Raw genomic sequence first — 23,272 nt, 5'->3', positions numbered from 1 at the left:
GTTGGCTTCACCTACGTCCACAGAGGCTGTTTTGAACAGCATGCCTTGCCCGATGGCCGCAGTGTATTAACTGCAGAGCTGGTGGCCATCTCTCGTTCGCTTCAGTATATTCGTTCGTGCCCCGGGAAATCCGTTTCTTCTTTGTACTGACGCCTTGTGCAGCCTACAAGCTATCAACCTGTGCTACCCTCGCCATCCTTTGGTAGCATCCATGCAGGAGTGCATCTATGCCCAGGACTGGTCCCATCATTAAGTGGTGTTTGTGTGGACACCAGGACATGTTGGCATCCCAGGCAATGAAGTTGCCGGTAGGCTGGCCAAACAGGCTACGCGGAAACCGCTTCTGGAGATGGGACTCTCTGAACCTGACCTGCGTTCTGACTTGTGCCTTTGTTTTTTGGCTTTGAGAGAAGGATTGGCATAACAGTACACACAACAAATTGTGTGTCATTAAGGAGACTACAAATGAGTGGAAGACTTCCATGCAGGCCTCTTGCAGGGCTCCACATTGGCCACACTTGGATGACCCACGGTTACCTCCTGTGCCGTGCAGACCCTCCTGAGTGTCGATGCGGCACCAGGTTGACAGTGGCCCATATTCTGGTGCACTGTCCCATTTTGACTGCTCAGTGACGAAATCTTGGGTTACCGGACTTGTTGCAACTAATTTTATCTGATAACGCCCCATTGACTGATTTAGTTTTACATTTTAGTGCATGTCCTTTGTCCCTCTGTGTCCTCCACCCTAGTGCTTCTAGGGTGGAGGTTTTAATGTGTTGCATATTGGCTGGCTTCTCCTTTTTTATTCTCATGGTCAGCCAGCCATGGTAATCTGCTTTGTTGTTTTAATCTCTTCATCTCGTTTCTTGCATTTCTGTGGTTTTCTTGTTCCGTTTTGTCCATTAACATGTTTGTTGCCCTTAATTGTTAGAGATTTTTCCTTTAATTCTGTTTTGAGTTGTCAGTCTCGTTTCTTTTATTCTCACACTTCTGACATTGTTTTATTTGGAGCAAGGAACTGATGACCTTGTAGTTTGGTCCCATTCCCCCTCTTTTAATCCAACGATTCCACTCTCGAACAGCGTGCGGAAAAAGAGAACACCTATATCTTCCTGGGCGAGCTCTAAATTCCCCTATTTTATTATGACGATAATTTCTCACTATGTAGGTTGGTGTTAACAAAATATCTTCTCATTCGGAGAAGAAAGTTGGTGATTGAAATTTTATGAGAAGATTCTGATGTGACGAAATATGCCTTTGTTTTGTGTCCATTGCAAATCCTGTATCGTGTCTGTGACCTCCCCCCCCTCCCCCTGTTTTCGGTAATACAAAATGTGCTGCTCTTCTTTGAACATTCTCAATGTACTCTGTTAATCTTATCTGGTAAGGATCCCAGACCACGGAGTAGTACTGCAAATGCACACAGACAGGTATGGTGTAGCCAGTCTCTTTTGTAGATCTGTTACATTTAAGTGTCCTGCCAATAAAACAGTCTTTAGTTTACTCTGATACGATTGTCACACATGCACCTTGTAGATCCTAATACTCAATATTTATCGAGCAGTTTACTACTAGTGAACACATTTTGGTGTCTCACAGTGAAATAAGTTTTTGCAGTCCAACACTGAAGCAAGAGCTGTTTTTATGTGTGTATTTCTGTTTCAGAAAAATTAACTGTACTTTATTTTTTTATACTGTTGATCAGATGTCAATATTTCCACTGTTGTATTCGTATATTAGTAACTAGCTACAGCCTAAGATAACCTGTACATGGGATAGTTTTCATTTAATAGGGATTCTGTATGTTTCAAAAGCTGTGAAGTGTTAGCTGTTCCATTTCAATAATTATATAAGTGGAAATGAGATATTTCATAATACTTTTTATGCTTGTGTGTGTTTAGAGGCTGAAATGGAGTTGATACAATTTGGAGCATCATAGGGAGAATGATACATTGCTCAATTTCCAATGGACAGCAGCACTTTTCATTTCTCATAGACCCTATGAAGAAAGAAAGAGAAAAAGCAGAAAAGAAAGTAAATGAGTATGCGTGTGTAGTTCTGTTGAAGCTTACACATGAATTTATTGCACTCTGTGGGAGCATGAACTGCTGTAATAAAATGTAGATACTTAGTGTGTTAGAGAGCACTGTGAAATTACTGTGCTCTGTAGTTTGGCTTCATAAACATTGAACAATAAGTGACGACTTATTTAGATTCTTTGATACTCCGTACTACCTGTTGGTGCATGTCGTTCATATCAGCTGTCGAGCAAAAATAGAAATGTGTGAAAGGGATGTTTTGTTTTCTGGCAACACAGAAGATGCTTTTAGTCGCATAGCACCTGCCTAGAGAATTCTCTGCACATTGAGACAGAAATTTGACTAATATCAATTTTTTTGAAAACTAATTTTGTCTACTGTCCTGAAAACAACAAAATGTTCTTCCATGTGGCCTTGCCAGTGTGTTCATAATACTTGTTGAAAATAAATATTATGGCAGTGATTAATAATCACAAATCATTACAAATAAATGCAGTTTTTTTTTGTCATTTGTAAGAGTGGCAAGAAGCTTGTACTTTCTAACATATGAGATAAGTAAGCAGCTTTAGGCACTGTAGCAAAGTCATTTTGAGTTGTGTGTAGATCTAGTAACTGAGAAACAGTAATTTTAGTGAGTAAAACCTATGATTTGGTGATGCAAACAAACGCCATTCCCGATTCATTCAAAGTGCATTAAGAAAGATGCTAAATTTTTCATATCCAAAAAATTTGTGTATTGGATAACATTTAAGTATTTGAGGATGGCAGATAGAAAATCTATTGCAAAGTACCTTGCAAGATTAAAGAAATTTTGCAAGTTGTCATCAGTGTACAAAAATTTAAATTTAGTATTTTCCTTCTAAATACTTCCCTTCTGTGAAGCAAGTGTCACTTACTGTTGGCAACACTTCAGAAATGGTTTTTAAAATGGTTTCGTAAGTGTTTAATGTAGGTATGTGAGATGCCACTAATTTGGAATTATTAACAAAATATATCCCATGGCTACCAGCCAGACTGTGTGCAAAATATCAATAATTTGTCAAGATGAATTCAAAGATCTATTTGTGCATTATTTTCATACTACGTACAAATTTGTAACTGCATTTCTGTGATAAAGTAATGTTTTGCCTACAGGTATACCATATGCCTTTAGTGAATCAGGATTTGGAATTGGACTTGTTCTTCTTACTGTAGTTGCTTTGATGACTGACTATTCTTTGGTCTTAATGGTACGAAGTGGACATTTAAGTGGAAGTTTTACTTACCAAGGAATAATGCAGGCTGCATTTGGAAAACCTGGTTATTTTGTTTTGTCAGCCCTGCAGTTTCTGTACCCTTTCATTGGTATGCAAAAAGACTTTGTATAAGAATTACATAATCTGCCACTGAAAATTTTATGCACACATTGAACAATGATTTTGTTTCAGCCATGATAAGTTATAATGTGGTTGTTGGAGATACGCTAACCAAAGTAGTGATTAATGTGTATCACCAAGAGTCTGTATTTGCGAGTCGTCCATTTGTCATTGGAATGGCAAACATCTTCGTAACAGCACCACTTTGTTTGTACCGGGAATTAGAGAAATTGAGCAAAATTTCATTTGCATCTCTTGTGTGTGTTGGATTTATCCTGATTGCTGTTACTGCAAGGATAGAGCCTTTGTTGGAGGTAGTGTAAGTAACATTTAGAATTCCTATTTGCTTCTAGCAGTAGATGGTAGTGCTGAAAAACACACACACACACACACACACACACACACACACACAAAACTTATAAATGTAGGTGTAACAGTAAAATATTGTAGAAATTATCATTGAAAATATGGCCTTTAAATGTTATCAATTTGCTTTCAGGAGTGTACCTTCTTTTTTGTAAGTTATGACATGGAGATGAGGTGCCATTTTTATTGAAGAAATTCACTTCCCTTGTGATCACAAAATATGATTGCAATGTCTTTGGTGGAGGTATTTTGAATTTGTTTTGGGAAGGTGATACGTGCTGTTCTCACGTCATTCCCTGATATAAGGAAACAAGCATCTGTCGAAGCTCAAGCAGCATTAAATACATTCAGATCTGTTGAATCCTAGGATCCTGAGCTGAGATTTGCAGAAATACTCAACAAGTGGAATGTTGTGAACTCCATAAAGTGGGATTACTGTTTGAACTTCCTGAGCCATCAGGATAACTTGTCTAGAAAAGCCCTCATCCTAAAAGTGAAAATTAATTGGTATGGTAAATAGATGATCTTATAGTAAAGGGCCTTGCAGGGATAAAAGTCTAGTTTAGAGCTTACTCATGTGTAGTATTTGGCATGGATAATGTGTCCCTATTCTTGTTTGACCAAAATGATTAGACTGCCAGTTGTTGGGGTGGATTGTGTTGGAGTACAAACACCTAACCTACAGAGAGATAGCTCTGGTGGAGTTGCTTTGAATACTGTAACAAGTAAAATGTACAAATAAAGTGTCAATGTGTTGTCATAAAATTGTAGTACAAATTTGAAGGGTCAGGGAAGAGTTAAAACAGATTTTGGTTTCTGTAAAATGTTTTACATAATGGGATATTCCTTGTGGAAAGAGCCACTCCAAGGCAGTGAACCCTTCGAAAAATGAAAAACTTAGAATATTCATTTACTATTAAATTACACAAAAATGTGCTTCATGAAGGGTGTTGAATTGTCCAAAGGCCAATAAAATATAGGGACAGTTGTAAAGATCTTGGCAGATTGGGTACCGAACTTGGTCTTTCCTAAGCAAATGCTCTACTGACTGAGCTATTCAAGTACAACTCACAGCCCACCCCCAAAGTTTTACATCTGCCAATACCTCTCTCGCACAGTCAGAGCATCAGATAAATTCTCCTCCATACCTTAAGGGACTAGCTCTCCTGCAATAAGTGATATTTTTGAGAAATGGCTTGTCTGAATCGTAGGGTATCCTTTCTGCCATAAGTTAGTGCTAGAAGGCTTGTAGAACAACTTCTGTTATGTTTGAAAAGTAGGAGAGAGGTACTGGCAGAAGTACAGCTATGCAGGTGAGTTATGCCCAGGTAACCCAATCATTAAAGCATTTGCCCACAAAAGGCAAAGGTTCTGGATTTGAGTTCTGGTCTAGCAAACAGTTCCTATTTGCCAGAAAATTTCAAATGGGTGCATGTTTTGGTGCGGTGTAAAAATTCATTCTGAATTGGGACAGTTGTCTTGTAGGAAAAATGTTGGGAAAGTCTTGTGTGAAATATGCAGAACATAATGAAAAATGTTGCATGGAAGAAAATGGTGGAAGCCACATTTTTCAAATGAGTGTAAGTTTTTCGAGCAACTGTATGGTGTGGAGCACAGTAAAGCAATTTTAATTGAACAATAAAAGAAATCTAGCTCTGAAAGTAGTCTGTTTATAATAGGGTCTTCACATTGGTCCAATGGAGGAAAGCCCATCAGTAAAGTAGTTGCCAGTACATTTGTTACCTTCACCATATAAGATTTATGAAAAGACAAAAATCTGTAGAACAGCAATGTGTATCAGAAAAAGTCATTTAGTAGGTGAGAGAACACCATATAGATCATTGTGCAACTTCTTTCTTGTGACAGCACATGTTGTCCATCATGTAGAGCTTTATTGTTAAAATTCCGGCAGCGCGTTTTCCAGAAAGCAGTACAGTACTCCCTCTTACATACAAGGTGTGTTCAAAAGGTAAGGTGACTTTATATTTTTATGAAAAAATATTTATTCATCAGTATCCATGTTGTCCCCTTCAAAGTAATCCCCCCTCAGATACAGTATACCTGTGCCAGTGCTTCTTCCCATCCTCAAAGCACTTCTTATAAGCACTTTTTGGTACAGCCTTGAGTCCTTCCAGCGATGCAGTTTTTATTTCCTCAATTGTTGAAAATCTTCGGCCTTTCATAGGTCTCTTCAGTTTTGGAACAGGAAAAAGTCGCAGGGGGCCAAATCCGGTGAATATGGTGACTCAGGCATGATTGTCATGTTTTTGGCAACAAAATCTCTCATAACAAATATTGAATGAGCAGGTGCATTGTTGTGATGCAAAAGCCATGAACTGTTTTTCCACACTTCCAAAAGTTTTTTGCATATTGCTTCTCACAAATGGTGCATAATCTCAGGGTAATAATCTTTATTGATTATATGATCTAGAGGCAAAAATTCATGGTGCACTGTGCCACTGTAATTGAAAAAAAACAGTGAGTGAAACTTTGACATGCCTTTTTCGGTCTTGGCCCTCAGGGATGTTTCCATTGTGAAGATTGGGCTTTGGTTTCAACTCATAAACATAAACCCACGTTTCGACACCAGTTATGACCCTTTTGAGCAGATCGAGATCATCATTGATGTCATTCAAGAACCCTGAGCGATGCTCATGTGACAGTTCTTGTGATCAAAATTGAGAAGTTTTGGAACAAACTATGCTGACACACATCTCATCCCCAAAACAAAAATTACATGACACGAGCCAACCGATATGCCAACATCCTCAGCAACTTCTCTTACAGTAATTCAACAGTTTTCCAAAACTATTTTCTTCACAGCTTCCACATTATCATCTGTTGATGTGCTGGGATGTCCAGAGCCAGGTTCATCATTAGCATCTTCTCGGCAGTCTTGGAAGAGCTTGTACCACTTATAAACACTTTTTCTACTCAGAGCAGACTCACTGTATACCACTGTCAACATTTCAGGTGTTTTAGAGCACTTGATTCCATTTTTCACACAAAATTTGATGCAAATGTTCCCTCCAGTTTTATAATAATAAAAAAATTGCGGATGACCAGACAGAACAACTCCATTGTCTCAGATGAGGTCAGTGTTCTAACAGTTGCACTACCTTTTTTGGTAATTCTGTTGTATAATGCTTCTTCATTTATGGACAAATTGTTTCAGGTAACTTGCTGAATATAACGTAGGTTCACTCTTCATTTCCCACACACTGAAGACACCTGCTAATGACTCTTGGAATTCGTATGGTCACTTACAGTGGAAAACGTTGTTCCGCTTTTCATTGCCACTTACACTAAGACACCCATTAGTGACTAGTGGACTGAGAAAATGCTGCTGTGCCCCTTGCCTCAATTCCGGACTCCACATTCAACTGTCCACCTGAAAACCTTAGCCAATGGATGTTACTGTCATGCATTATACATTTTGACACATGATGCTTGTGAAAGCAGTAAACAATAACCATGTATTGAAATGTGACAAGGTACTGTATTAATCCCCTTTCATTACTATCCACTACTCGAAGTCCTCTAAGTAATATTTAGTTGTGTAATACACATTACTTGTGAAGAATATTTTAGCTGTCTTTTTGAACAATGTCTTTTAGTAATCTGTTCTAGGAAAGTTCTTGTAGGATGTAAATATTTTAGGATTAAAGGAGACCACTCACCGAAAAGCAGAAGCGTTAGATTGTCGATGCACACACATGAAAGGAAGATAACTTGCTAGCTTTCTGATCCTTTGATGAGCTACTCTGGCTCATCAAAAGATAACACCAGAAACTAGAAAGCTTTCTTTCTGTTGTGTGTGCCTATTGTCAAAACAATGCTTCTGATTTTTGGCGAGTGGTCTCCTTTAATCATAAAATATTTTTAGTAATATTTTTCACTTCCTTTGGCAAATTGCTACACAGTTTTATCCTGTGATATAAAACTGTTTTTTTGTATTTTATTTGTTTTTCCTGGTGGGTAAATGTAGCTCTAAACTGTCTCTTGTTTCATAATTATAAGTAAAACAGTTAGTGGAGTACTTAGTACTTTCCCCTTGATACACACCACAAATTTGTATAATTTACTCGCCTGGTGCAGTAAGGCTGCCTAATGTTTGAAATAGCTCTTTACAGTGAGCCTAACACTACTTTATTATTCTTGTGGCCCTTTTCTGCATTAAAAGCATTGTCCATGTTTTGTTCCTGTGATTCCCAAAAATAATGCCATAGCTAAGAATTGAGTGATTGAGGCATAATGTCACCACAAGACATAGGCTGTCATTACATCCCTAAAACCTTCGTGTTTGCTACAAAATCTATAGATTTATCATCTGTGCTTAGTCAGTTGCTTCTCTCTTTATGCTGGAATGCATACTGTCAGTTTTCTGTATGTTCATTGTTAATTTTTACATATTACTAGTTGTATGTATTTTTGAGGGTTTCATTTGCTTTCTCTAATAATAGTTCAGATTTTTTATCAGTAACTTACGTTGCAGTCATGGGCAAAGAGAACTTTCCTCCATGTATTACATTAACTAGAAAATCATTGATATATGTTAAGAACAGAGCTGGACCTAATACACTACTCTGAGTACAACTTATGTTTATATATTTCTCATTTTAAAATTGTTTTTACTAAAAATTTGTCAGCAGATGTATGAACAATCTGCACTTTTTGCACCATGTTTTCCAAGTAGCACTGAAACCACTCATTCATTATTCCCCTTATACCTTGTGCTTCTAGCTTGTTAAATAGTATTTTATCGTAAACACTATCAAGACTTCGACAAGTCTAAGAAAATGCCTGAAACACAATCATCCCTATCAAGAGCTTAAAGTACCACTTTTTTTACCTCTCCAGTAGTCGATGTTGTACTTCTTTCACTTCTGAAACCAAGCTGTGCTTTGAAACTCATGAAACTTAATAGCCTCTTTAGTGATTGTTTCAATTATTTGTTGGAATGAAGACAGCAGTGAAACTTGCCTGTTGTTTTCAATACTTTCTGCATTACCCTTCCTTAGCAAGGGCACCCACTTGTGCTTGCTTTACATGTTCAGTTAAAAACTTAAACTAAAAGATTCATTTATTATGTTTGTTAATGAGGCTTCTATGCTATCTATGCATACCTTCAGAAGAGAAACTGGAACCTCATCTATGCCTGCTGACTTCTTATTTTTTAATTGTTGTACTGTCTTTCTAACTTCAAGCCCTTTCATGGGGAAACGTTGTTATACTTACTGTGTCTGTCAGTGTGGGTGATAATTTGTGTTTTAGGAAAATTTTGCTGCTGCTTCTCCATGATACCAGAGAAATAATCATTTACAAAATCTGCTAATTCTTGAGGAGTTTCTATTATTCTATCCTAATCTTTGATTTGTATGTTATCCTTGTCTGCCTTTACCAGTTTCTAGTTTTTTTAGCCTCCCATATCACTTTGCTTTTATTGTTTGCATTATATTTTAATTTTTCATTGAATGTTTGTTTTTACCCTTATGACAGTATGCAAGGAACTGAGGATTAGTCCTTTGCTTTTGCAAAGGACGACGACTTCCTAATACCCACAGTTATTCAACAGTTTTCCTTAACTGCAGCAGTAGAAATGACTACATTTGGAAATTTCACCTCAAAATTAAATTAAACAATGTGTGGTTTAGAGAACGTAGCATGTATATTGCTTTCCATATACACTTCATCCCAAGTCAGATTTTCCAGTGCCTTTGAAAAAGTGTGGATCTTATGATCTGAGGAAATCCTTTTGTAGGCTTGCAGTTTTGCAGGTTTCACTGAGCCTGTCTTCAGCTTTATTAGCTGACAGTGATGATCCGAAATGCCAGTATCACTTATAAATAGTTCACAATTTTCTCTGTCAGTGTCCATAAATACATGGTCTAAAATTGAATCTGAACGTTTTGAAACCCTCGTAGCAGTGTTTATCATTTGTGCCACGCTGAAAGTGCTCAAAACGTTTAGGGGCTTATTACTAATGTCACCCTCATGACCTATGTTAGTATTAATGTGTCTACATATTATTATGCTAGTTTTGGGGCTAAGACCCTTTCCAGGACTTCAGTTAATTTTGTGAAGAAAATTTCCACATCACCACTAGGTGAACAGTAAACACACAGAATGATTAACTTCTCATAGGTATCTTATCTTTGTAATTGCAATGGCTGATGATTCAAGATGTTTATCTACAGTAATTGTGGTCAGATCTTCTCTAGCTTTGAATTGTGTGCCACCGCTGATAAAGATGAAACATCCCCCACCCTTTAAGGTAGACCTGCAGTAGCATCTTGCACATCAATATTATGATAGCACTATATGCTGCAAATAATCATCTCTACCCCAGTGCTCTGCAATGTGTACTACCATGCTACTCAGAGTGTGTAAAAATAAAGTAAAACAGCTTGAAGTTTGAATTAATGTACTACACTTTTTGACAAGTAATAGATAATTTTGGGGAAATATCTGTGGTACTTGCACACTCAAGTGTGACACATTCTTCTTCCTGCATATACGGTACAGAAGTCCCTAAGATAGTTGAAATCCTTTTAAGAGAAGGGAACCTGTTGTCATGGTTTATAATAAAATGCTATAGATCTCGTACTCATGACAGGTATTTCACTATGTGTGGCCCCATAACCACCCACTATATTCTCACTAATCAAATCCACCAACCTTCCTTTCTGAAACCTATTGAGACGCAGTCAATGCATAGAGTAACACCATCTCCCGGCACCACTGCAATGTGCCCTCGTCTAGTAGTCATCAGTGCCATCTCCAGCTTACCACTGACATACCGTACAGCACTGTGAAGACGAGGCCAATAATGCTGCTGTAACAGCCCTGTCGTGCTCACATTGGTGTTCCAGTTAGGGAAGCTATCTTATTCAGGTCACCACTGACGTTGTATGCCCTGTCCTTATATAGGCTATACCCTGTTCCACTCACCATAACTACTTGAATATCTGTTGTGAAATCCTTACATGGAGGGTCTAAACCCTTAATCATCTGATCCAGCACAGCACTCGACTTGAAAATGCTGGTGACCTGCTACTCTTCCCTTAACTTCTCCTGCAACAGAGAACTTACACCTCTGGCATGACTGCTACTTAGTAGCAGTCTTCTCTTATTAACATTAGTGTTATTCCTCAGCTTTCTAATCATGAGCAGAGTCTGCTGCAAATATCTTACCCCTACATTACCTTGAGGCTCCTCTCCCCTCAACTCTAGCAGACCACATCCTCCTCCTGCTAACCCTTCTACCAACTGCCAGTTGCCAACCACTACCTTCCCTCATCCTCACAAGCTCTCCTAGCTTGATCCAACTGTGCCTGAAGGGCACACATCTTCCACCCATGCTCCTCTATTAATTTATTCCTGCTGCAAATTTTGCAGTTTCATTCAGTCAACAGGCACTGTCTACAACAGAGCAGAAACAGGGAAGTAACAGATTTTGTAATATTTTCTGAGTTCCTAACTAGGAGTGAATTACTTAGTTTCACCTGTGTGCTTTGGAAGTTTAGTTTCTGAATCCCTGCATGATAATCTAATTTACTAGACACAGTTCTCAAATTTTTGTCAGTGTCTACAGTAAAGTTTCGTAGTGCATGTCAATAGTCATTTGTTTGTCTGTGTAGTGCAATTTTCTATTGTCTTTAGAGTGTATAGGGACTATGATTGCTGTGTGCAGGTGTGAGCTAAGTTGTTGAGACTTTGCTTGCAGCTCCAGGCTTTGTTGGCTTTGGTTAGACAACTTGAGGCTGCAGTGGATGGGCATCACTGTTGTGGACTGGCCATGGGATCCAATGTCAACTCACAAGCCTGCCGATCAGTCAGTATCAGTGGCCAGCCCAGTTACTGCCAACATTGAGGTTGACTGCTCACGTGTGGTAGAGTGGGAGGTTGTCTCAGGGTGTGGCGGGCTGCAAAAGACTTTCCGAAGGACCGAACTTAGTCTGACAAATAGGTTCCAGGTGCTACTGTGGCTGATGATGCCCCTCAGCAAGTTGCAGTCACTTTGCCTGTTTCAGAGGAAACCTCTCAGCCTGCAAGATCCAGGCTGTTACAGAGTGTAGGGTTATAGGTAGGTGGGAGCTCCAATATTAGGTGCATTCTGGGGCCCCTGAGGGACATGGCTACAGAGGAGGCAAAGAAAACCAGTGTGCACTCAGTGTGCATACCGGGTGGAATCATTCCAGATGTGAAACGGGTCCTTCCGCATGTCATGAAGAACACAGGGTGCAGCTAACTGCAGATGGTGGCTCGTCAGTAGCAATGTGTGTCACTTTGGATCCGAAGAGATTCTGATTTCGAGCAGCTGTCAGAAGTGGTAAAGACAGAAAGTCTTTCTTGTGAGAGGAAAGCAGAGCTGACCATTTGCAGCATAGTCAACAGGACCGAGTGTGGACCTCTGGTACAGAGCTGAGTGGAAGGTCTGAATGGGAAGCAAAAAGTTTTGTGACCATGTAGGCTGCAGATTCCTTGACTTGCACTGCAGGGTGGTGGGGGTCCAGGTTCCGCTAAATAGGTCAGTAGTCCATTACATGCAGGAGGCAGCTACTCGGGTAGTGGTGTGTGTGTGTGTGTGTGTGTGTGTGTGTGTGTAGAATTGTCGTAACTGTGTTGGGGAAAGTACCTGAGCTCCAACCACTAACAGAAAGCACTGATCCTGAAATTGTTATAGGCACTTAAAGCTGGCCATAAAGACAGAGGCAAGTTGAGCTGAAGTTTTTGCGAAGGACCTAATAGTATTGAGAAAGGATAGGCTAAATATCGTTGGCAGTGGCATTTGTGTTGCTGTTAGAAGTAATCTTGTAGCGAAATTGAAGTGGATGGTTCCTGTGAGTTAGTATGGGCAGAGATCATTCTTAGCAACCAGAATAAAATAACTGGATCCTTTTACTGACTTCCCAACTCAGATGATAAAATTGCAGAACAGTTCAAAGAAAAAGTCTAATTTCTAGTAGATACCCAACTGCTACAGTTGTAGTTGGTGGCAACTTCAATTTACCCTCAATTTGTTGGTGAAAATACAGGCTTAAATCCAAAGGTATGCATAAAACATCATCTGAAATTGTGCTAAATGCATCACTGAAAATTATTTCAAGCAGTTAGTTCATGAGCTCACCCGAATAGCAAAAGGTTGTGAAAACACACTTGAACTCCTAGCAACAAAGAATCCTGAGCTAGTAATGAGCATCAAAATGGATACAGGGATTAGTCAACATAGGGTTGTTGTAGTGAAATTGAGTACTGTTAACTCCCAAATCCTCCAAAAATAAAAGAACAGTATGTCTGTTGAAAAAAGCAGACAAAAATTCACTTGATGCTTTCCTGAGAGACAATCTCCACTCCTTGCAAACTAACACTGTAAGTGTAGACTAAATGTGGCTTGAATTCAGAGAAATAGTATTGGAAGCAGTTGAGAGATTTATACCAAATAAATTAACAAGACAGACCTGATCCCGTGTGGTAGACACAACAGATCAGAAAACTGTTACAGAGATAACAAAAGGCATGCCAAATTTAAAGGAATGCAAAATCCCAAAGATTGGTGATCTTTTACAGCAGCTCATAATTTAGTGCAGACTTAAATGTGAGATCATTATAACAGTTTGCACAATGAAACATTGTCTCGGAACTAGCAGAAAATCAACAGGTGTTTTGGTTGTAAGTAAAGTATGCTAGCCACAAGGCACAGTCAGTGCCTTCTCCATGTGATAGCAATGGAAATACTATCGATGACAGTTCTGCTAAAGCAGAGTTGCTAAATACAATCTTCTGAAATAGCTTCACCAAAGATGAAGTAAATGTTCCAGAATTCAGATCAAGAACAACTGCCAACATGAGTAATTTAAGTAGTAGATATCCTGGGAGTACTGAAGCAACTTAAATCACTTAATAAAAGCAAGTCTTCTCGTCCAGATTGTATACCAATGAGGTCCCTTTCAGAGTATGCTGAAAGCAATAGCTCCATACTTAACAATCATATACAACCACTCGCTCAACGAAAGGTCCGTACCCAGAGATTGGAAAGTTGCACAGGTCACACCAGTATTCAAGAAAGGCAGTAGGAGTAACGTCCTTAATTACAGGCTCAATCATTGTCAATATGCAGCAGGATTTTGGAACATACATTGTGTTCAAACATTATGAATTACCTCGAAGATAATGATGTATTAACACGAGCCAGTACGGATTTAGAAAACATCATTTTTGTGAAACACAACTAGCTGTTTACTCAAACTATGTCCTGAGTGCTATCAACAGAGCATTTCAAGTGGCTCTCATATTTATAGATTTTCAGAAGGCTTTTGATGCTGTTCCACACAAGCAGCTTGTAGTGAAATTGCGTACTTACGGAGTATCATCTGTTATGTGACTAGATTCATGATTTCCTGTTAGAGAGGTCACAATTCGTAGTAACTGATGGAAAGTCATCAACTAAAACAAAAGTGATTTTTTGGTGTTCCCCAAGGTAGGCCCTCTGTTGTTCCATATCTATGGAATCTATTTAGGAAACAATCTGAGCACTTGCCTTAGGCTATTTGCAGATGGAGCTGTGTCTATTGTCTAGTAAAGTCATCAGAAGATCAAAACAAATTGCAAAAAGATTTAGATAAGATATCTACACTCCTGGAAATGGAAAAAAGAACACATTGACACCGGTGTGTCAGACCCACCATACTTGCTCCAGACACTGCGAGAGGGCTGTACAAGCAATGATCACACGCATGGCACAGCGGACACACCAGGAACCGCGGTGTTGGCCGTCGAATGGCGCTAGCTGCGCAGCATTTGTGCACCGCCGCCGTCAGTGTCAGCCAGTTTGCCGTGGCATACGGAGCTCCATCGCAGTCTTTAACACTGGTAGCATGCCGCGACAGCATGGACGTGAACCGTATGTGCAGTTGACGGACTTTGAGCGAGGGCGTATAGTGGGCATGCGGGAGGCCGGGTGGACATACCGCCGAATTGCTCAACACGTGGGGCGTGAGGTCTCCACAGTACATCGATGTTGTCGCCAGTGGTCGGCGGAAGGTGCACGTGCCCGTCGACCTGGGACCGGACCGCAGCGACGCACGGATGCACGCCAAGACCATAGGATCCTACGCAGTGCCGTAGGGGACCGCACCGCCACTTCCCAGCAAATTAGGGACACTGTTGCTCCTGGGGTATCGGCGAGGACCATTCGCAACCGTCTCCATGAAGCTGGGCTACGGTCCCGCACACCGTTAGGCCGTCTTCCGCTCACGCCCCAACATCGTGCAGCCCGCCTCGAGTGGTGTCGCGACAGGCGTGAATGGAGGGACGAATAGAGACGTGTCGTCTTCAGCGATGAGAGTCGCTTCTGCCTTGGTGCCAATGATGGTCGTATGCGTGTTTGGCGCCGTGCAGGTGAGCGCCACAATCAGGACTGCATACGACCGAGGCACACAGGGCCAACACCCGGCATCATGGTGTGGGGAGCGATCTCCTACACTGGCCGTACACCACTGGTGATCGTCGAGGGGACACTGAATAGTGCACGGTACATCCAAACCGTCATCGAACCCATCGTTCTACCATTCCTAGACCAGCAAGGGAACTTGCTGTTCCAACAGGACAATGCACGTCCGCATGTATCCCGTGCCACCCAACGTGCTCTAGAAGGTGTAAGTCAACTACACTGGCCAGCAAGATCTCCGGATCTGTCCCCCCATTGAGCATGTTTGGGACTGGATGAAGCGTCGTCTCACGCGGTCTGCACGTCCAGCACGAACGCTGGTCCAACTGAGGCGCCAGGTGGAAATGGCATGGCAAGCCGTTCCACAGGACTACATCCAGCATCTCTACGATCGTCTCCATGGGAGAATAGCAGCCTGCATTGCTGCGAAAGGTGGATATACACTGTACTAGTGCCGACATTGTGCATGCTCTGTTGCCTTTGTCTATGTGCCTGTGGTTCTGTCAGTGTGATCATGTGATGTATCTGACCCCAGGAATGTGTCAATAAAGTTTCCCCTTCCTGGGACAATGAATTCACGGTGTTCTTATTTCAATTTCCAGGAGTGTATATTGTGCGATAATTGGCAAAAGTGAGGGTCATCCACTTGGGAGCGAAAAAGAATTCATTAAACTTCAGTTACATGATGCATCAATCAAATGTAAAGCCTGTAAATTCAACTAAATGCATAGGGGTTACAATTATGAACAACTTAAATTGGAAACATTCAGAAAACATTGTGGGAAGGTGATCCAAAGACTGTATTTTATTGGCAGGACACTTAGAAGATGTAACAGATCTTCTGCATACACTGTGCTTGTTCGTCATCTTCTTTAGCACTGCTGCACTGTGTGGGATCTGTACCAGATAGTATCAACGGAGTACATCAAGAAAGTTCAAAGGAGGACATCACATTTTGTATTATCAAGAAATCGGGAAGAGAGTCATGGACATGATACAGGATTTGGTGTGGACTTCATTAAAATGGGTGTCTCTAGTTACTGCAAGATCTGTACATGAAATTTCAATCAACTTTCTCCTCTGAATGTAAAAATATTTTGTTGACGCCCACCTACATAGGGAGAAACGATCATCATCAATAAAATGAGAAAAATTGGAGCTCAAATGGAAAGGTAGAGGTGTTTTTTCCACAGACTGTTAGTGGAATAACAGAATTATCACAAAAGTGGTTCATTGAAACCTTTGTCAGGCACTTAAGTATGATTTTGCAGTGTAGCCACACAGATTTAGATGTAAAAGGGCCTCAGCAGTCACAGTACAGTCTTCCCAACACCTGAAACAACTTACCAGAGTTCCCACAATCGCTCCCACTACCCACTTTCCTATAACATCTCCCAGCGAGTCCATTTGCAGTCAAATAATGTGTGTAACAAAGAAAGGAAAAAGCTGAAATCTGAAACACTAAAGGAGTATTATGAAATGTATTCAGTTTTTCACCATAAAAAGAATGCAACATTTGCTAGTGTGTAAAGTTCGTTACTACTGCAAGGCTATTCGTATAGGTCAAGTGTATGTAAACAAACATTTGTCAAGTCGCACGTAACAGCAATTTAAACCAGCTCACTATACTTCCTACACCGAACAGAGATGCCGAACCTTCCTGTTGTGTCGGTATCTGGGCCGACACCGTGAAGTTGAGATGGCTGAAAAGGCAAGCTAGACTAACGCAGACGGCGTGAAGTACTGGAACAGGATACGTAATTAATGTTAGGAAGAAAAGTACGGAGCAGGTTTAATACTTAACTTTACTCAAACATTGTGGTACATCGATCTTGACGATACACAGGAGACTTTAAGTACAATCACTGTATGGCTAATGGCGCCTTGCTAGTTCGTAGCCATTAACTTAGCTGATGGCTATTCTGTCTCTCGGCTAATGAGAGAGAAAGGCTTCGTACATCTGGTCGGTAGCTAGGTTCTCGTACAACTGGGCGGTAGCTAGGTTCTCGTACAACTGGGGCGTGTGCTCTCTCGTATCACGAGACCTGCCTTGGTGGTGGCGCTAGGTCTGCGATTACACAGTGGCGACACGCGGGTCCGACATGTACTAAATGGACCGCGGCCGATTTAAGCTACCACCTAGCAAGTGTGGTGTCTGGCGGTGACACCACACTTCCCTTGTGTGATAGAAAAGATAATAGTGCGCCTATTCACTACAAAAAGTATTCATAAAATGTCTGCAGATATACATGCTTCATTAAAAGCATTAAGTTCAGTATGTAAACAAGTCAGACGTATAAAACATTTATCAAAAAGCCACTGGACAGACAAACCTGCAATATAATTTACACTAAATGTACTATGAAAGGTATTCAAAATGTGAAGACAGACAGAAAAGAACATAGTTACAGTCAAAAAAATTATGATAAAAACTTTTTACGAGCACTACAATCTTACTTGTCACTTGGCTGCAATCTTCGTTTGGTAAGGGTCCTCAGTTTAAAATACTTGAAGCTCTCTGGTTTTATTTCCTTTATGACAAATTGACTTGGCTGCTGCATATGATTTAAAAGGAAGAGAGCTTAATTCATTTATCCTCAACTGCCCTATCTAAAAAAAAACTGAAGAGGCAGGGTTTGGCTCTTCTAAAGCTAAGACATTAGTTGGATCGTAGCCTGACTGTATACCTGCTTTATATAGTGCAGCACAACCTTCATGTTTGAAAACTTTGATTTTTGTACTATACAGTAATTAAGATAAGGACATTTACAACAGATAATCAACAGTGTTGCATTCATCTGCATTTTATGGTCTAAGTATTTTATAGTGATCATTACTGATCACTCATCAGTTTAATCAGAAAATATTCTGTATTACTTTTTCCTATTTTATTGCAAATAAGTTGCTGGTAATATACACTAGTGGAATTGGCCTGGTCAAATGACACAAATTATCAAAATATATGGTAATACTTGCCTACATCTTAAAACAAATGTGTTCGTATTTGTGAATTGAGGTGTAAATACTCAATTTATGGTGATCTTTGACATTACTGTGCAGAATAAAAATCTTACCAGTAAATTGCTTATGGATATTCAGTTTGCTCATGATCTTAAAGATAAGTGTGGTTTTATATAATTCACTTACCCATTTTTCAACTGTTGTGAGTTAAGACAGACAATCAATGTATGAAAATTACCAATAGGTTGCCCATAATTTTTTGTAGTGGTATTTCAATTCAGCCATTCAAATGACATGAAAATACTACTTTACAGAGCCTTAAATAACGAAGGTATACTGTAGTGTCAGGCTACATATTTTGATGTGAGTGCATTGTTTCATTCATTGCAACTTTATAATTTTCTGCATCTAGAAACTTGACTGTTTCATCCTAGTCCTTTGACACTTCTTTTGGCATCATCTTTGGTTGCCTGGGTTTATTTTCGTAAGTTACTGGCCTTCTAATCATTTTCTATTCTTTGAAACTCCACGGCCATCTGCATTTTCAATCCCGTTTAAAGAGATGTTTTACACATGTCACTGCAGCCTGATTTTGATGATAGTCATGCAATACTTTCTGTGATGTTTACTAAAGGTAATAAATCCATCGAGAATGCTAAGAGCTTTTGTCCTGAAAAGAACAATCAGCAATTCTAGCATATTCCTTAGACAATGGATGGACATAATTTAGTTCCAATATAGTGGGTGTAGATGCAATAATGGGCAAAGTTAAAACTGATTGCAAGTCATGATCTGCAAAAGTACACAGCCCGATAAGAAATATTGGGATATACTACGTAATGTGCAATTGACCACTAGATGTCTTGATGGGTGGACCCACTTGTACAAAGGAGGCAGGGGGAAAGTATTATGTTGTTAGTAGAGAAGTGGTGCCAGCAGAATGGGCTGATCAGGAGAACTCTGACTTTGAATGTGTGATGTCACCTGAGCAACAAATCCATCAGGGACATTTGAATCCTATGAAGTTGAAGTTGCTCAAGTCAACTTTTGATTGTGAAGTGGGAATGCAAACAACCACAACTAAACTGAGACCAGGCAGACCTCATATACTGATGGACAAGGACTGTTGAACATTGTAAAAGCTGGTTGTAAAACATCCCTTGAAATCAGTAGAAGTTGTAACAATTTGTTGACTTGGAGATGGAAAGACATGTGATTTAAATGTGATATCAATTAAACATGAAAATTCAGACACGGCTGAACACACAAACAGTTCAGAAAAACAGTCAAGCCCAAATGCATCCTCGAATACATTGTGTGTGTGTGTGTGTGTGTGTGTGTGTGTGTGTGTGTGTGTGTGTGTGTGTGTGTGTGTGTGTGTGTCTCAGATAGGGCTCTGCTCAATGCATTCACTACCCATGAAACGAGAAAAGATTAAAGAAAAAAAGGTGTGCAGAGTTTGCACAAAGCACGAAGCAAAATGATGCAGGAATGCACAGTTTGTAAAGTGATTTTACATATACCACAAAGCTTCAGAAACTACTGTACCATGCAGGACTACTAATTTTTAGAATTGTAGATATTTTCCTACTAGAAACTTGTTGAAGGGAGCATGTCATCTTGTAATTAAATTTTTTGTGGACAATATCAACCTTTAGGTGTCTTATTACACTCCCTCAGAAGTCACACCTGAAGATGCCCAAGGAGGTTATAATTTCTATTAAAGTATTTTTTATACATAAAGATTTATATTTAGTTACAATTTGAAGTATTGTTTGAAATATTGTAAATATATATGTAATAATACAGAGCAGTATCATATGAAACAAATATTAGGAATGTTTCATATATTGTGCTGTCCCATTTACCGCATGTCATCTCAAAGTACTTGGGCACTAATTTCTTTGAACTAAATGGTACAGCAAGGGGTTAAGAAAGTGCTAAATGTGGAAGGATATTTATGCTATTATAGTATTGTGTACTTGGATACAGTAGAGGAACAGTTTGGAGGCAATGATCATAAGTGTCACCATGACAATGCACCCTGCCATAAAGCAGCATCTCTAAGATGGTTTGTGGACAGTAAACTTCCTGAAATGGTCTGGCCCATCCAAAGTCCTGACCTCAGCCCTATGGAATACCTTCGGGATGAGCTGGAATTTTAACTTTGCTTCAGATCAAAGTGTCAAACATGACTGTGGCCTCTGGCTGTGGCTGTTCAGTAGTAAAGGGCTGGCATTCCTTCCAACATTGAAACATAATTGAAAATGTCCCCAGGAGAGTTAAAAACCATCAGAAAGGTGAAGGGTGGAGACACCCCTTATTACCGAGCGAGGTGGCGCAGTGGTTAGACACTGGACTCGCATTCGGGAGGACGACGGTTCAATCCCGCGTCCGGCCATCCTGATTTAGGTTTTCCGTGATTTCCCTAAATCACTCCAGGCAAATGCCGGGATGGTTCCTCTGAAAGGGCACGGCCGACTTCCTTCCCCATCCTTCCCTAATCCGATGAGACCGATGACCACGCTGTCTGGTCTCCTTCCCCAAACAACCAACCAACCAACACCCCTTATTAATGGTCATTAATTGGTGTCTGGATACTTTTGATGAGGTAGTGTGTGTACTGAGCAAGTGGAATAAGGAAAGTTCCACCATGGTCTAGTAACAATGTTCAGAAAATACTGAGGAAACAAATTGTTGCATTATCAGTTAAAAAGGGGGGGGGGGGGGGGGGGGAGAGAGAGAGAGAGAGAGAGAGAGAGAGAGAGAGAGAGAGAGAGAGAGAGAGAGAGAGAGAGAGAGAGAAATGTCTGCAGGCTAGTTAGACATTTGAGAGACTACATAAAGATTGTTGCACAAAGCATACTTAATCTTCCATCTTTATACATTAGCAAATGATCTTGTCAAGAACCCAGGGAAATTCTGGTCCTACACAACACCTATAAGCAGGTCAAAGGCTTCTATTCAGTCACTTGTTTACCAGTTTGATGTGGCACTATAAGATAGCAACAGAAAAGCAAGTATAAATATTGCATTAAAAAAAATTTTTTTTTTGCAAGAGGATTGTAATGGTACACATCATTAGTCGCACATGTGTCCATATGTAGATCATAGATATAAGCATTCCTAGCATTGAAAAGCAATTGAAAGAGTGGAAACTGAATGCCACCAGATTGGGATGGAGTCTCTATTCAGTTTTACAGAGTGTATTCTTTCATAATCGCCCTTAGTTAGCTTGCATTTACTGTGAATCTCTTGCACAGTGAAAAGTCTGAAGAAACTGGAAAAAGCTGCAGGTGACTTCAGTATATGAGAAGGGTAAAAGTATGGACACTGCAAAATTACAGACCAACATCCTTAATGTTCATGATCATATTATAAGTTCAAATATAATAAATTTCTTTTAGGCAAAGTAGCTTCTGTTTGTTCACAAATCAGAAAATATTTTGAAAGCATCTCTTGTACAAACTTGCCTTGCCCTTTTCTCGCAGTATCCTGCGAGCCATGAATGAAGAACAGATTCCATATTCCTATATTTCTGGAAAGTGTTTGACATGGTGCCTCACTGCAGACTTCTAATTAAGGTCAGAGTATACAAAATAGTATCTAAGATGAGCCACTTGAAGACTTCGTAAGCAATAAAACAGAGAACTTTTAATGTTGCATGTGTCAGCAATCGTGAATAATTTAATGATTATAAAGAATCTGCCTCGATTTCAAATTGAAACTGTATGTTGATCTAGGTTTCGCTGCGGATAACCATGCCTTCTTCCAAAGAAGGCGTGGTTATCCGCAGTGAAACCTAGATCAACATCCAGTTCCAATTTGCAATTGAGGCGGCTTTATAATCAATAATAGAACAGAGTATGTTGTCTTGGCTGGCAAGTGTTATCAGAGACAAGGTTGTCAGGAGTGAGTCAGGGAAGTGTGAGATGGCCACTTTTGTTCTCCAAATAAATAAACAACCTGACACAGGGTGATCAGCAATCTGTAACTGTTTGCTGATAATGCTGTGGTATACAGGAAAGTATAATCATTGTAGAAGGATATGTGGTGGCTTGGAGAGAATTTATATTTGATGTAATGAATGACAGTTTGCTCTAAATTTAGAAAAATGGAAGTTAATGTAGATGAGTAGGAGAAACTACCCTCTAATGTTCGAATACATTATTAGTGGTTTTTTGCTTAGTGCAGTCACATCACTGAGATATCCAGGCATAATGTGACAAACCAATATGAAATGGAATGAGCATGTAAGGTAGGTAATAGGAAATGTGAATGCTAGACTTTGGTTCATCAGGAGAATTCTAGGAATGTGTAGCTTGTTTATAAAGGACGCCAGGTATAGAACACAAATGCAACTCATTTGTTCTAGAATGCTGTTAATGTTGAGATCCTCACTAGGTTGGATTAAAGGATGACCTCGAAGCAATTCGGCAGCGTGCTGCGACATTCGTTATCAGTGTGTTGGGTCAGCAAGTGTATATTATGGAAATGTTCATTGAACTCAAATTGGAATCTGTGGAGGGAGGAAGATGATCTTTTCATGAAACAATATTGAGAAAATTTAGAGCATGAATGATTCTACTCAAACAGTGTCCAGTTCACATAAGGAACATGAAGAGAAGACAAGACAAGCAAAATTAGGACTTTGAAAGAGGCATACAAACAGTTGTTTTCACCTCACTCCATTTGAGATTTGAATGGGGAAGGTAATGGTTAGTGATTGTACAAGGTATTCTTGGCCATTCACTGTATGGTGGCTTGTGGAATATTCATGCATATGTAGAAATTAGATATTGTTAAAGGTTTAAAGTTATCCAGTTGTGACATCAAGTAACTTTGTAGTATCACTCTTCAGTTGTTGTAATATTTCAGCCTTGAAGTTTGTCGGCTAACAATGGCTGACTGCAGGTTCTGTGCTGGATTAGAAACAAAGCATTGTCCATAATACATTAAATGATGAAACTTACTCCTTTCTCAAAAATAATTCCTTTGGTTTTTTCCTTTAACCTTTGTTGGTCCAAATTGGTCCAGAGTAAGAGTTGCAGCAACTAAAGCTTCACCCCACAAAGCTTTTGAAATATGCCATGCTGATGGAA

The 23,272-nt window shown here is 39.8% G+C and overlaps 1 protein-coding gene across 1 annotated transcript in view; it reads left to right on the top strand.

Moving 5' to 3' along the window:
- The window catches only part of LOC126469775 (putative sodium-coupled neutral amino acid transporter 11), a 70,462-nt gene that overhangs the window by 23,675 nt on the left and 23,515 nt on the right, over positions 1–23,272 (top strand). The window contains exons 4-5 of the mRNA XM_050097005.1: positions 3,174–3,383; positions 3,467–3,713. Of these exons, the coding sequence (XP_049952962.1) occupies positions 3,174–3,383; positions 3,467–3,713 (457 nt within the window). The remainder of the gene's footprint in view (positions 1–3,173; positions 3,384–3,466; positions 3,714–23,272) is intronic.

The sequence above is a fragment of the Schistocerca serialis genome, chromosome 3 (assembly GCF_023864345.2).
Source record: "Schistocerca serialis cubense isolate TAMUIC-IGC-003099 chromosome 3, iqSchSeri2.2, whole genome shotgun sequence".
Classification (NCBI taxonomy): domain Eukaryota; kingdom Metazoa; phylum Arthropoda; class Insecta; order Orthoptera; family Acrididae; genus Schistocerca; species Schistocerca serialis.
The sequence above is the reverse complement of the archived record's forward strand: the minus strand, read 5'-3'. Positions and strand labels throughout refer to the sequence as shown.